Genomic DNA, 13864 nt, shown 5'->3' with positions numbered 1-13864 from the left:
GTTATTACTAACACCTTGTTCCAACATAAAAATGTGCACAAATTCACATGGAGAGAAGAGGCAAGGAATAAGAAAAGTCTCATTGACTATGTTATTGTTGATAGTGATGTTTTCTCCCTGGTGCAGGACACCAGAGTGTACAAAGGATTTGAAATTAGAAGTGATCACTATTTAGTCTTGAGCAGGATAAAATTGAATTTCATATTGAAAAGAATGACTTGTAAGAAAGTTTTAAAGCGAATAAAAGTTGAGCAGCTCTCAGATGTGAACTGTAGACTAAAATACATAAAGATTATTGAAGGAAAAATGAAAGAGTTTGAGAACAGAAACCAAACCCTGGAGATTCACTGGCAAGCCTTGAAGAAAACCCTGATTGTTTCAGGTAGAGAGGCATGTGGTGAAGTTGTCTGCAAGGATAGAAAAATTAGAACTCGATGGTGGACACAGGAAGTTAAAGAGGCAGTGAAGGAAAAGAAGAAAGCATATCAAAAGTTCCTGGCAAATAAGTCTGCTTGTGTTCTTAGAGAATACAGAGACAAATGTAAGAAAGCTAAACACTGTGTAAAACTAGCTAAACAAAAGTCATGGGAGAACTTTGGCAAGAACATAGAAAATAAATATCAAGAAGGTGGCAAAATATTCTGGAGGTTATTGAAGAAGCTTAAGAATGGAGTGCTGTAAAAGGAGTTAGAGATGATAAAGGTGAAATGAAAACAGGAGAAAAAGATATCCTTGAAGTATGGAGTAATTACTTTGAAAATTTGCTAAATGAAACAAGCAGTGATGACAGCACAGTGATAAAGTAGAAAAAACCATCAAAAGTAGAAAAAGCCATCAAATATCATCTACTTCTGCTGACTTTCCACATTTCATGTGGAAAGTCAGCAGAAGTAGATGATGTTTGACCAGAAATGCTGAAGTATGGTGGTATAAAAGTCTTACAGTGGCTGCACTGCATAGTTCAGAATGCCTGGACAGAGGGACGGATTCCAGATGATTGGAGTAGAGCTCTCGTAGTAGTACATATATATAAAAAGAAATAAAACTAAATGTCAGAATTACAGAGGTATATCCCTGTTGAGTGTTCCTGGTAAGATATATGCAAGTATACTTGAGAAACGGTTGAGAAGAATTGTGGAAGAAAAGCTTGGTGAAGAACAAGCTGGATTCAGGTCGAATAGAGGCTGTCAGGATCAGATCTTCACTTTACAACAAATAGTGGAGAAATCATGGGAATATAAAGATCTGTATTTAAGTTTTGTCAATTTGGAAAAGGCATATGACAAGGTGCCAAGAGAAAAGGTATTCAATACGCTACAGTTATATGGTGTTAATGGGGCATTATATCAAGCAATACTTAGTCTTTATTTGAGTTGTAAGTCAGCAGTTAGAATTGAAGGAAGTACAGGAAGATGTTTAATGTTAAATATGGTGTGGGACAAGGATGTACATTATCCCCTCTGTTAATCATTATCTGTATGGATCACATTATGAAGGAAAGTGGTATTAAACATGATATCAGAATTGGAGATGTTAATGTCAGCTCTTTGCTTTATGCGGACGATGTTATACTTCTAAATAAATCCGCTACAAATTTGCAAGATTCCCTGACTAAATTGAATAACTGTTGTAATAGATATGGTATGAAGGTCAGCAATAAAAGGACAAAGACAATGAAAATAGGCAGAATCATTGAAAATGTCAACTGTGTTGTGAATGGAGAACTTGTGGAACAAGTAAAACATTTCAGCTACTTAGGCACGATATTTAGTAAAGATGGTAAATTAAATATGGAAATAGACAACAGAATCAACAAAGCTGGCATGGTAGGAAATCAATTGAATAAATTCATGTGGAATAAGAGAGAAATTAGTCGGAACACTAAATTAGCTGTATACAAGACAGTGTTCAAACCAGTTTTAACTTATGGATCTGAGAGCTGGGGCAAAAGTAAAACACTTGACCAAAGACTAGAGACCGCAGATATGAGAGTCCTGAGAAAGATTAGAGGCATGAACAGATGGCATCAATGGCAATATCAGATTAAAAATGAGGATATTAGGAAAGAACTTGACATTGTCAACATCCAGGAATGCGTTAGCAGAGCTAATCTCAGGTGGTATGGTCACTTAAACAGAATGGGCGAGAAAAGATTAGCAAAACAAGTGTTCTCTGCCAAGTTAGCAGGAAAACGACCCAGAGGAAGACCAAGATATAGGTGGATTGATACGGTACAAAGTGCCTTAGATGATAGAAATATAAGATCTGGTAGTGTTGGAGTCTTGACAAGTAACAGACTGATTTGGAGGAAAGTTGTAGATAGGAAGTTAGTAATGATGTAAATTTTTTATGTAGTACTATCATATCCTGTACACCCCTTGAGGGTATAAGGCAGGAATTTGATGATGATGTGTCGTTTATGTTCCTTTTTTTCGGATAGGAATTGTGCATCCTGTTTCCTCTATATAGGGCAAATTACAGGTGCAATGAATACGGTATACTTAGAGGGAGTGGATCCCTGGATGAGTTGAGTAAGTTCTTTAATTTTGCAGGAGGTTAATGACTACACCCAAAATACTCTCAACAAAATTCTTCACAAGACCTTACCTAAAAACAAAAATAAATTAGACTATAATTAAACTGTAACCATTCTATACATTAAAGGGTTATTAGATAAAATGAACAGAATACTACATAAATATACTTAAAGCCACCTTTAAGCCTTCTACAAAATTAAAGAGCATACTCAACTCATCCAAGGATCTACTCCCTCCACTCTGTCCTTTTTCCTCTTTTATTCAGTATCCAAGTTATACACCTAACAGGGTGCACTATGAGAAGGTGAGGATTGGACATTAAATCAGATACCCTGGTTGATTTTATGGATTCCTTAAAAGTTTACATGGCAGTCTCCTTCCAGTTATATAGATTTGACCCATCAGCATCCCTTGAACCACTGCATCTACTGTATAAGAGGAGAAAATCATCAGTTACTTTCTTTTCACTGCTGGGTGAAGACTTCCCAGAGTTCTCTATTCTGTTCTATATTGAACGTTTCTATGTAACTGAGTTCTACCCATCTCTTTAATCTCATCATACCACCATCTCTGATCTATCTGTAGCTCTCTTGCAATTTGTGCAGTACCATTCAGATATAAACTTTGTCTATTTTTGAATGTTACTTCTTAAGATTTTATCTCCTCCAGAACAGTTTATCAAGAAAACACAGTTGAAATCTACCAATTTATATGGGACAGAACCAACTGGCTCTTCTGCACAAAGCTGTCTTCCTCTTCATAGGGGAGGGCTAGGCTTGGTGTCAGTCAACTATGTGACAATGTTTCATGCCCCCGTTTTTCATAGCACTGTTATGAAAAGCCACATTAACAGATCTTGGAATACATCTTCTCTTTTTCCACCAAAGGTCTCTTCCTCTCCTGTCTTAAAAATGACAACAGTGCATATGCTAGTACGTCTGACTTTTACAGAGATGCCCAAAAGTGGAAAAGCCTAGATCTACAATGCAGTGAAAGCATCTTCATTTCCTAAAATATTCATGGAGCATCCCTTCCACAATAACATAAGTCTCTCAACAAACAGGTTTTTCTTCTCTGCTTGGAGTTGGTATTACAAGAGTCACATCAGGCATTTTATTCCCAAACCTCAAATTGCAAATTTTGCAGATAGTTCGTAAGACTCTTCTTACACTTACTCTCTTCCTTCTTTATATCAGTAAACTTCTCCAGTTCACTGCAAATCCAATCGACAGATTTCCTGATGAAATATACTGTTCTCTTTTGACACACCTTGCACTACACTTCAATTTAATCCAGAACATCAACGTCTTCAGTCATGAATTTTTATCTCCAAAGTAGTCTTCAGTGGGCTTCTGATAACTTCATTGATTTCATTGCCAATGGCCTGGTTGGCCGAATGGTTAATGTAATCTTGGGATTACCATTAAAAAAAAACAAAAAATTTATCCATATTCCAGACTCCCCTCCCCCCTTGATCATTCTACCCATTCTACCCATTCAGAAGCAGAACAGTCACTTTTGTTATAAACAGTTTGTTTGCTGTCACAACACATGCAGCACTCGCACTTCAGATCACATCATCATATGTTGTTTCATTAGTAATTAACTCTTGGTAGCTGCATCCCCTTGGCAATCTATGTTTCTATAGTTGAAGTCACTTCTCCCCCCCCCCCCCCCCAACAAAATTACTATCTTTCCTTCACATTGAGCTAAGTTTATTGATGTCTTTCATCTTTAATTTTCACTTCCTTTAATAAAAGCCTACTATATATTTTGTCCATTTGGCATTTCTTTCACAACAGATATCTGCAATCTGCTGACATCTACTCACATACCCTTCTTCTTTTCTTGGTTTCATTTCTTTCTATCTTCCCTGAAAATTCAATATCCCTTGCCTTCTATCCATGTAATTATATCATCCTCCATCAGCTATGTTTTGCTGATATTATTTTTTTGGCAAAGTTGAATTTAACAAAGTCTCAAACTTCTAATGGGGGTGCTTAAGGATCACAGCTGTATAACTGGGAGGAGACCTCCACTAGCTTTTTAAGGAATGCAGAGAACCGACCACATCTTCCAACCAAATTTACAGTTCTCACCTTCTCACGGTGCATCCCGTTGGGTATCTACCTGGATAATGCGTGAATGAGAATCGGCTGTCAATTTGGGATTTAGCTGACCAAATTGTATTCTTGTTGGCTTGAACCATAGTTCAAAATGATGGTACAACATGATAGAATTTCATGCTAACTGGGGCATCACCTAGTTAAACAAGCCATCCCTTTGTTTACATCAAGGAACCTGGGTAAACAGCAAAAAAGTCAGGTACTGGAACAAATCCTGCAACACAATCCAGCTCAACATCAACAGGGTTCATGATTGGCACTGTCCACTTAAGCAGCCTCAATGGTAAAGAAATGAAACTAGCAAAAGAATTGGATAAGTACCAGATCAATGTAATAGGTGTTACCAAACAAAGAAGACAAAAACAGCCCATAATAATCAGGAAAAAGAAGGAATAGCTATAATATTGAACACTAAATACAACGATAATTTTCTTTAATGTCAATCAATATCAAGTGGAGTGATGTGGCCAGATATCAGAATGGGAAGCTGGACAGTGAGACTTATTTGTTCTTACAGTTGAAAAGAAGATTCCGGTAAGGAAGAAGTGGAAGAATTTTTTCAGGCAGAGAAAGCAACTGACATAGTGAAAAAGGAAAAGTTAGTTCTTGTTGGAGATTAAAACAGCAGAGTAGCAAATGATTATCTGATATACAGAAATGTTTTGGGAAAATTTGGAGAAAAGAAAAAGCTAATAACAATAGTAAGTACTTGTTGGATTTCTGCTCAGGACATGGACTAGTTGATACCAACACTATGCACAAATTCACATGTAGTGAAGATGCAAGAAATGAGTCCTCCTTATATATACTCTTGTGTCGTGACCTGTTGGTTCAGGACTCAAGAGTATACAGAGGTTTTAAAATTGGAAGTGACTTCTGACGATTACTGTTTCCCAAATTTTGGGAAGTTTTATGCATCTGTATTTGTTTAAATTGTGTTGATTTCTGAGTTTTGAGATTTTGTGCAGTGCAGACCTTGAAGAAAACATTGGTTCAGCCAGAGAAGCATGTTCTGAAGTTGTTTGCAAGAATGGCAGACTTAAGAAGTTAAAGAGGCAGTCAAGGAAAAGAAGAAAGCATATGGAAAGTTACTGAAAGTAAGTTGGCTCATGCTCTAAGAGAATGCAGAGGCAAAAAAATAGTAAAAAAGCAAAACACTGTAAAACTAGCTAAACAAAAGTCATGGAAAGACTTTGGTAAGAACTTGGAAAATAAATATTTGAAGAAAGCATATCAAGGTACCTTGCAAGTAAATCAGCTGGTGCTCTTAGAGAAAATATATAGAGAAAAATGTACATAAGTGAAGCTCTATGTAAAACTAGCTAAATAAAAGCCATGAGAAGATGTTCGTAAGAACATCATCAAATTCCTGCCATGTACCCTCAAGGGGTGTACAGGATATGATAGTACTGCATGAAAAATTTACATCATTACTAACTTCCTATCTACAATTTTTCTCCAAATCAGTCTGTTACTTGTCATTATCACATCTTTACAACATTATCAGATCTTATATTTATATCGTCTAAGGCACTGTACCATATCAATTCACCTATTTCTTGGTCTTACTCTGGGTCATTTTCCTGCCAACCTGGCAGAGAACACTTGTTTTGATAATCTTTCCTCGCCCTAGTTGGTAAGTACATAGAAAATAAATATTAGGTATGTAGCAAAATATTGTTGAGGCTATTAAAAAGGCTTAGAAATGGAGGAAAGAGTACTGTAAAAGAAATTAGATATCAAAAGTGATATAAAAACTTAAGATAAAGATATTCTAGATGTACAGAGTAATTACTTTCAAATATTGATAAATGAAACAAGCAGTGACAGCATGGTAAAAGAAGACACTCAACAGGCATGCAGTCAGGAATACATATCAATACTTGAGGTAGTAAGAGCAATCAAACACTTAAAATGTTGAAAGGCAGCTGCAGTAGACAATATTTGACCAGAAATGTTTCACTTATGGAGGTAAAAAAGTTTTGCGCTGATAATTTAGAAGGTCTGGATAGACGTTCAAATTACAGATGATTGGAGTAGAGCACTCATAGCATCCATCTATAAAAAAGGAGACAAAGCTGAATGCAAGAATTATACAGATATTTTCCTACCTGAGTGTTCCTGGTAAGGTTTATGCAGGTATACTTGAGAAATGGCTAAGAACAGTTGGGGAAGGGAAGCTTAGTGAAGAACAAACTGATTCGGGTCAAATAGAGGCTGTCAAAACCAGATTTTCACTTTAAAACAAATAGTTTCTTCTTGAATGGCAGGTCTCAAAACAAGGATTACTCTAAATCCATCACCATACCCTATATCAGAGGCACCTCGGAAAAAATTACAAAAATCCTAAAAAAACACGGCTTAACTTCTTGTTACAGACCATATAAGAAATTGGCATCCCTTATCCGCTCCACTAAAGACCCCCCCCCCCCAGAATTACAGAACACAAGGACTACATCCGGTTCTACCAATACAGCCACTCTGGTCTTGCAGACCATGCTCTGGATACGCACCATAGAATACGGTGGAAGAAAGCCACGATCATTCACCGTAGTAAATACAAGTACGAAAGGCTTTTCATGAAATCAGCCTCACCCCTAAGAAATAATCCAAACCTTAACAAATTTGGCTGCATGAGACTGCCTCAAATTTGGGAAACCTACATCAGAAGACCTCAGCTCAATTGCACAAGAATACCAACATTGCCTGCTAGGGGGGGCACCATTAGAACTTTAGGAGAAAGAATAGCTTCCTGCTTCGTTCTGATTTACTGTTTGCTGTGCATGCATGCACGTGTCTTGCTCACAAGTTCCTGTTGAAAATGGCAACGTGACGTTGCCGAAATATTGGAAGTGTATTAAAAATTTATTTTAATGTATATCCTAGTTTACATTGTTATTTCCCTAAGCTATTTAGTAATAATGCATAACCAACGTCTAAGCCTTTCCACTAGAGTCTCAAGTAGAGTGATGTGGGCAAATATGAGAATGGGGAACTGGACAATGAAACTTATTTGTGCCTATGGTCCCACAGAAGATTCTACTAAGGTAGAAATGGAGGAATTTTTTAATGCTTTAGAGAAAGCAACTGACACAATGAAAAAGGAAAAGTTGGTACTTGTTGGGAATCTCAATAGCAGAGTAGGAAATGATTGTAAGACATACAAAAATATTTTGGGAAAATTTGGAGAAAAGAGCAAAGCTAATAATAATGGCAAATACCTTTTGGATTTCTGCTCAGGACATGGACTGGTTATTACTAACACCATGTTCCAACATAAAAATGTGCACAAATTCACATGGAGAGAAGAGGCAAGGAATAAGAAAAGTCATATTGACTATGTTATTGTTGATAGTGATGTTTTCTCCCTGGTGCAGGACACCAGAGTGTACAGAGGATTTGAAATTGGAAGTGATCGCTATTTAGTCTTGAGCAGGATAAAATTGAATTTCATATTAAAAAGAATAACATGTAAGAAAGTTTTAAAGCGAATAAAAGTTGAGCAGCTCAGGTGTGAACTGTAGACTAAAATACACAAAGATTATTGAAGAAAAAATGAAAGAGTTTGAGAACAGCAAAACCTTGGAGATTCAGTGGCAAGCCTTGAAGAAAACACTGATTCATTTAGGCAGAGAGGCATGTGGTGAAGTTGTCTGCAAGGATAGAAAAATTAGAACTCGATGGTGGACACAGGAAGTTAAAGAGGCAGTGAAGGAAAAGAAGAAAGCATACATATCAAAAGTTCCTGTCAAATAAGTCAGCTTGTGCTCTTAGAGAATACAGAGACAAATGTAAGAAAGCTAAACACTGTGTAAAACTAGCTAAACAAAAGTCATGGGAGGACTTTGGCAAGAACATAGAAAATAAATATCAAGAAGGTGGTAAGATATTCTGGAGGTTGTTGAAAAAGCTTAGAAATGGAGGAAAGAGTGCCGTGAAAGGAGTTGGAGATGATAAAGGTGACATGAAAACGGGGAAAAAGATATCATTGAAGTATGGAGTAATTACTTCGAAAAACTGCTAAATGAAACAAGCAGTGATGACAGCACAGTGGTAAAAAAACACTGACCAGGCATGCAGTCAGGAATACATATCCATTCTTGAAGTAGAAAAAGCCATCAAAGGCTTGAAATGTGGAAAGGCAGCTGGAGTAGATGATATTCGACCAGAAATGCTGATGTATGGTGGTATAAAAGTCTTACAGTGGCTGCACTGCATAGTTCAGAAAGTCTTGACAGAGGGACAAATTCCCGATGATTGGAGTAGAGCTCTCATAGTACCCATATATAAAATGGGAAATGAAACTGAATGTGAGAATTACAGATGAATTTCCGTAATGAGCGTTCCTGACAAGATTCATGCAAGTATAGTTGAGAAACGGTTGAGAAGAATTGTGCAAGAAAAGCTTGGCGAAGAACAAACTGCATTCAGGCCAAATAGAGGTTGTCAGGATCAGATTTTCACTTTACGATAGATTGTTGAGAAATCATGGGAATATAACAAAGATCTGTATTTAAGTTTTGTCAATCTTAAGGAAAAGGCAGAAAATATCTTCAGGACTGGGGTAAGGTAGTACAACACCGGGGAACTGGTAGCAAAGGTGGACCAACCTAACATCACTCCTACCCCTGTATCTCCCGTAATTCAAAACACATCTCCTTGCGGATATGTATAATGTTATGCATTAAGGGAAGGGCCACTATCCAGATTAGTTTCGAGTTTTATGAGGTTTCTTCAGTGGGAGCCAGGCCCAGAAGTGGAGATTCCAGGCAGAAGCAATAGCGAGGTCATCTTTACCTATAAGAGTTGCCAAAAGGTGTGCCACCTTTTTATTAAATTACTCTGTATTTAGAGAAAGATGTTGAAAGTTTATTTTTCACTTGGTTAAACTATAATAAATTTATTTTAATCCTTTATCCAAGTGTGAGCAAACAAAGTTTTTGCCTGAAAATATCTTCAGAACTTGGGTAAGGTAGTACAACATCTATAGGTAAAGATGATATCGTTATTGCTTCTTCCTGGTATCTTTACTTCTGGGCCTGCTCCCACTGAAGAGACCTCAATAAAGGTCAAAACCAGTCTGGGTAGTAGTAGCCCTTCCTTCAATGTATAACATTATACATATCCGCAAGGAGATATGTTTTGCATTATGGGAGATACTCAGGTAGGAGTGATGTTAGCTTGGTCCACCTTTGATACGAGTTGTCCTGTCTTGTACTACCTTACCCCAGTCCCGAAGATATTTTCAGGCATAAACTTTGTTTGCTCAGACTTAGATAAAGGATTAAACTAAATTTATTATAGTCTAACCAAGTGAAAAATAAACTTTCAATAATCTGGTTATTACTAACACCATGTTTCAACATAAAAATATGCACAATAACATAGTCAATGAGACTTTTCTTATTCCTTGTCTCTTCTCTCCATGTGAATTTGTGCACATTTTTATGTTGGAACATGGTGTTAGTAATAACCAGTCTATGTCCTGAGCAGAAATCCAATAGGTCTTTGCCATTATTATTAGCTTTGCTCTTTTCTCCAAATTTTCCTAAAATATTTTTGTCTGTCTGACAATCAATTCCTACTCTGCTATTTAGATCCCCAACAAGGACCAACTTTTCCTTTTTCATTGTGTCAATTGCTTTTTCTAAAGCATCAAAAAATTCCTCCACTTCTACCTTAGTAGAACCTTCTGTGGGACCATAGGCACAAATAAGTCTCATTGTCCAGTTCCCCATTATCATATTTGCCCCCATCACTCTACTTGAGACTGCCTGCCATTCAAGAAGATAAGCCTCGTAATTTGTGTTAAATACTATGGTTACTCCTTCTTTTCCTTGATTGTTATTGCTTATTGTTTTCCTTGATTGTCATTGCCTGAATATAACATTTTGTATTTATTGCTCAGAAAGATCTCACCAGTTTTTGTCTTTTTTTTTTGTTTCAGTCACCCCTATTATTGCAATCTGGTACTTATCCAGTTCCTCAGCTAGCTCCATTTCTTTGCCATTCAGGCTTCTTGTGTTGATAGTACTGATCTTGAACTCTGGTGATATTGAGTTGGGGTGGATTTTAGGATTTGTTCCAGTAGCTGACTTTGCTGTTTGCCCTGGTTCCCTGGCAAAAACAACGGGGACCTTGTTTAACCGGACGACTCCCCAGCCGGCATGAAATTCTGTTATGTTATACCATCATCAGTTGAATGTTAAATTTAGAACCTATAGAACAAGTAAACAATTTCAGCTACCTGCCAATTTTTAGTGAAGATGGCAAATAAAATATGGACATAGACAACAGAATTAGCTAAGCTGGTATGGTCGGAAGTCAAATGAATAAAATTATATGGAATAAGAAAGAAAACTCTTAAATTAGCTATATATAAGATAATGTCAAACCAATTTTTACTTATGGTTCTAAGAGCTAAGTTAGAAATAAAGCTTATGACCAAAGACTGAAGTCCACAGATATGAGAGTTCTGAGGAAGCTAACAGATGTCATCAGTGGCAATATCATAATAATGAGGATATTAGGAAACGACTTAACATTGTTAGCTGAGCTAAACTCAGATGGTATGGTCACTTAAACAGAATGAGAGAGGAAAGATTAGCAAAAACAAATGCTCTTTGCCAGGCTGGCAGAAAAATCAGATCCAGAGAAAGATCAAGATATAGGTGGATTGATACAGTGTCTAAGAAGATAGAGATACAAGATCTGATTATATTCAAGTCTTCACAGATAAGAGATTAATTTTGGGGAGAATTGCTGATAGTAGTTGTTAATGATATAACTTTTTATGTAGTGGTTCATAATATCCCATATACTATATCCCTGAGAGTACATGTTAGGAATTTTATGATGAAAATCTCCTTATCTTATTATTATTATTATTATTATTATTATTCCTGATACCTCCAAGGAGTCCGAAGACTCATCGCGGGAGGACATCTTCAACTCTCTCTACACCTTACCTCTACTACGAATCAACGCCATCTACCGCCCACCTCCAACACCACCACAACTAGTAATTTTTGTCTGTAAATTGCGTGTGTTCTGAAGGGCCGATTTGTATGTATGCGGGATGAAAAACCCGAGTTTCCGGGAGAAAAAACCCTGCTACCTCCGTATGAGATCGGCTAACTCACCATCGATTGAAATCGACCAGATAAAGATTCCTCCCGTCGCGACGAGAATGGAACTTAGGCCTATTCCAATCGAAGGGCGCAATGTACCGTCGTTCTTCCAATTGCGCTACGGAGGCGCTTTATTACTGATGTTATCTGCATTCTTATGCGTTCTTCAACACGTACTCCCTCCGCTTTGCACCTGTTAATTCAAGAGCAACAGCAGCCATTCAGCATTCTTTACTGTGCAACTTCAACCATATTAAACCTAGTTCTTTCTTTCCTTTTTTATTCCCTCCATTCTCATGAAGTATTTCTAAATAACTACAACATGCAACTCTCCAAAAAAATGTCAAAAAAACTTCTGTTCTCATCTGTACCAAACACATGACACTGATCTGTGTATAGGTTCTTTGGCATCTTGTGTATGGAATAATCCAGACACCATTCTTTTAATATGTTGTGCAATCTAAGTCAAATAATGATTTCATTTGTCCATCAGATTCACTCCATATATCTGCAAACCATTCTACTGGACAACTTATGTTTTAACTCAATTACAGTAAAAATCTTTCTTACTTGCTCCTATCATACTATGGCAACATGTGTACAATATCTACTGTTTTTTTTTTTTTTTTTCCTTTTTCACTTCATTCAGTAAATCTTTCAGACCATTCTTATTCCATACTGTTACTTCTGATCATTTGTACCTAATTAGATTGGTTTATGTGGTAAATCATTTGCAAGTTTCATTACTTTTAATTGTTATTATTTTATTAACCAAAACTGTTATTTATTTTTTTAAGGATTGTGCTTGGTTAGACTTAATGAATGAAAAACGAAATTCAGATGGAGTGCAAGAAGTATCTGCTGACACATTTGAATTACTTATGGACCGGTTAGAAAAAGAATCATACTTTCAGAGTCAGTCCACAGGCAAGGATCCAAACCCTTCTATAGATGAAGATGCAGTTTGCTGTATATGTAATGATGGGGAATGTCAAAATTCAAATGCTATTTTGTTTTGTGACATGTGCAATCTAGCAGTTCATCAAGTAAGAAATTGTGGTTTGATCATAATTCATTTTTAGACATTGAGACATTGATATTAAAATAAAATAATACTTTAGATACTGTACTATAGTCCACTCAGTATAACAAATGATGTAGTTTTTAAAAATAATTTTTTAAATATTTTTAAATTAAATATTTTTATTTATTATATTCCAATACATTTCATTGCCATTTTTTTACGATTTTGTCATTAATATGTTCATGCAGTGAGTAAAATCCAGGTAAAATTAAAAAAAAAGTTTTATTATTATTTTCTTGACCTCTATAGAGTCACAAGATATCATGAGCAGTTACTAGTCAATACAAAGTCTATTTTACCACTCCATAAACTCATCCACTGTTTGCACTTTAACCACCCTCTCAGATAATTCATCCTGTTACCACTCTATATGCCCATAACTTCTTACCTTTTAACTTACTATTTCCTTTTGTAACTTCTAGGGATGGTCCTCTTGTCCCTTTCCCTTGTTCTACCATAGGAAAAATCTTCTGCATTTACATCTCAATCATATATTCCTCACATACACATTTGTCTTTTATTCACCAAATCTTGTATTATGCATGTCCTTAGTTTATCCTCATAATAAACATTTTTACAGTCTTGATATCATCTTTGTTCTCTGTGCTGCCTGCAAGGTTACTTCATTCCCTTCAAATCTTGATGATCAGATATGAGCATAGCAATCGAGATGTGATTATATCTCGATAGTCTGACCAAAGCTTTATTCAGTGTGCAGTCACCTTTTTATATCTCATGGTCAATGGCCTCTTCAATATTGCAGTAATTTTCTGAAATGTCTTCACAACTTTTGCAATATGATCTCTAACTTCAGATTACTATCTAATAGACAAACTTAGGCAGGAATGTTATAACTTATTTTGGTGTGTTAATGGTATTAGCATACCAAATGAATCATCATCATCATCAAATTCCTGACATGTACCCTCAAGGGGTGTACAGGATATGCTAGTACTACATGAAAAATTTACATCATTACTAACTTCC

The 13864-nt window shown here is 36.3% G+C and overlaps 1 protein-coding gene across 2 annotated transcripts in view; it reads left to right on the top strand.

The window, feature by feature from the left end:
* The window catches only part of Br140 (bromodomain-containing protein 140), a 416387-nt gene that overhangs the window by 41899 nt on the left and 360624 nt on the right, over positions 1–13864 (top strand). For both annotated transcript variants that reach the window (XM_090413932.1, XM_090413852.1), the window contains exon 3: positions 12591–12839. In XM_090413932.1, coding sequence (XP_090270058.1) covers positions 12591–12839 — 249 coding nt within the window. The remainder of the gene's footprint in view (positions 1–12590; positions 12840–13864) is intronic.

This window comes from Typopeltis vanoorti, chromosome 1, assembly GCF_054136105.1.
Source record: "Typopeltis vanoorti isolate ZY-2024b chromosome 1, IOZ_Tvanoo_1.0, whole genome shotgun sequence".
In the NCBI taxonomy this organism is placed as follows: domain Eukaryota; kingdom Metazoa; phylum Arthropoda; class Arachnida; order Uropygi; family Thelyphonidae; genus Typopeltis; species Typopeltis vanoorti.
Note: the sequence above shows the minus strand (reverse complement) of the source record. Positions and strands in the feature narration are given on the sequence as shown.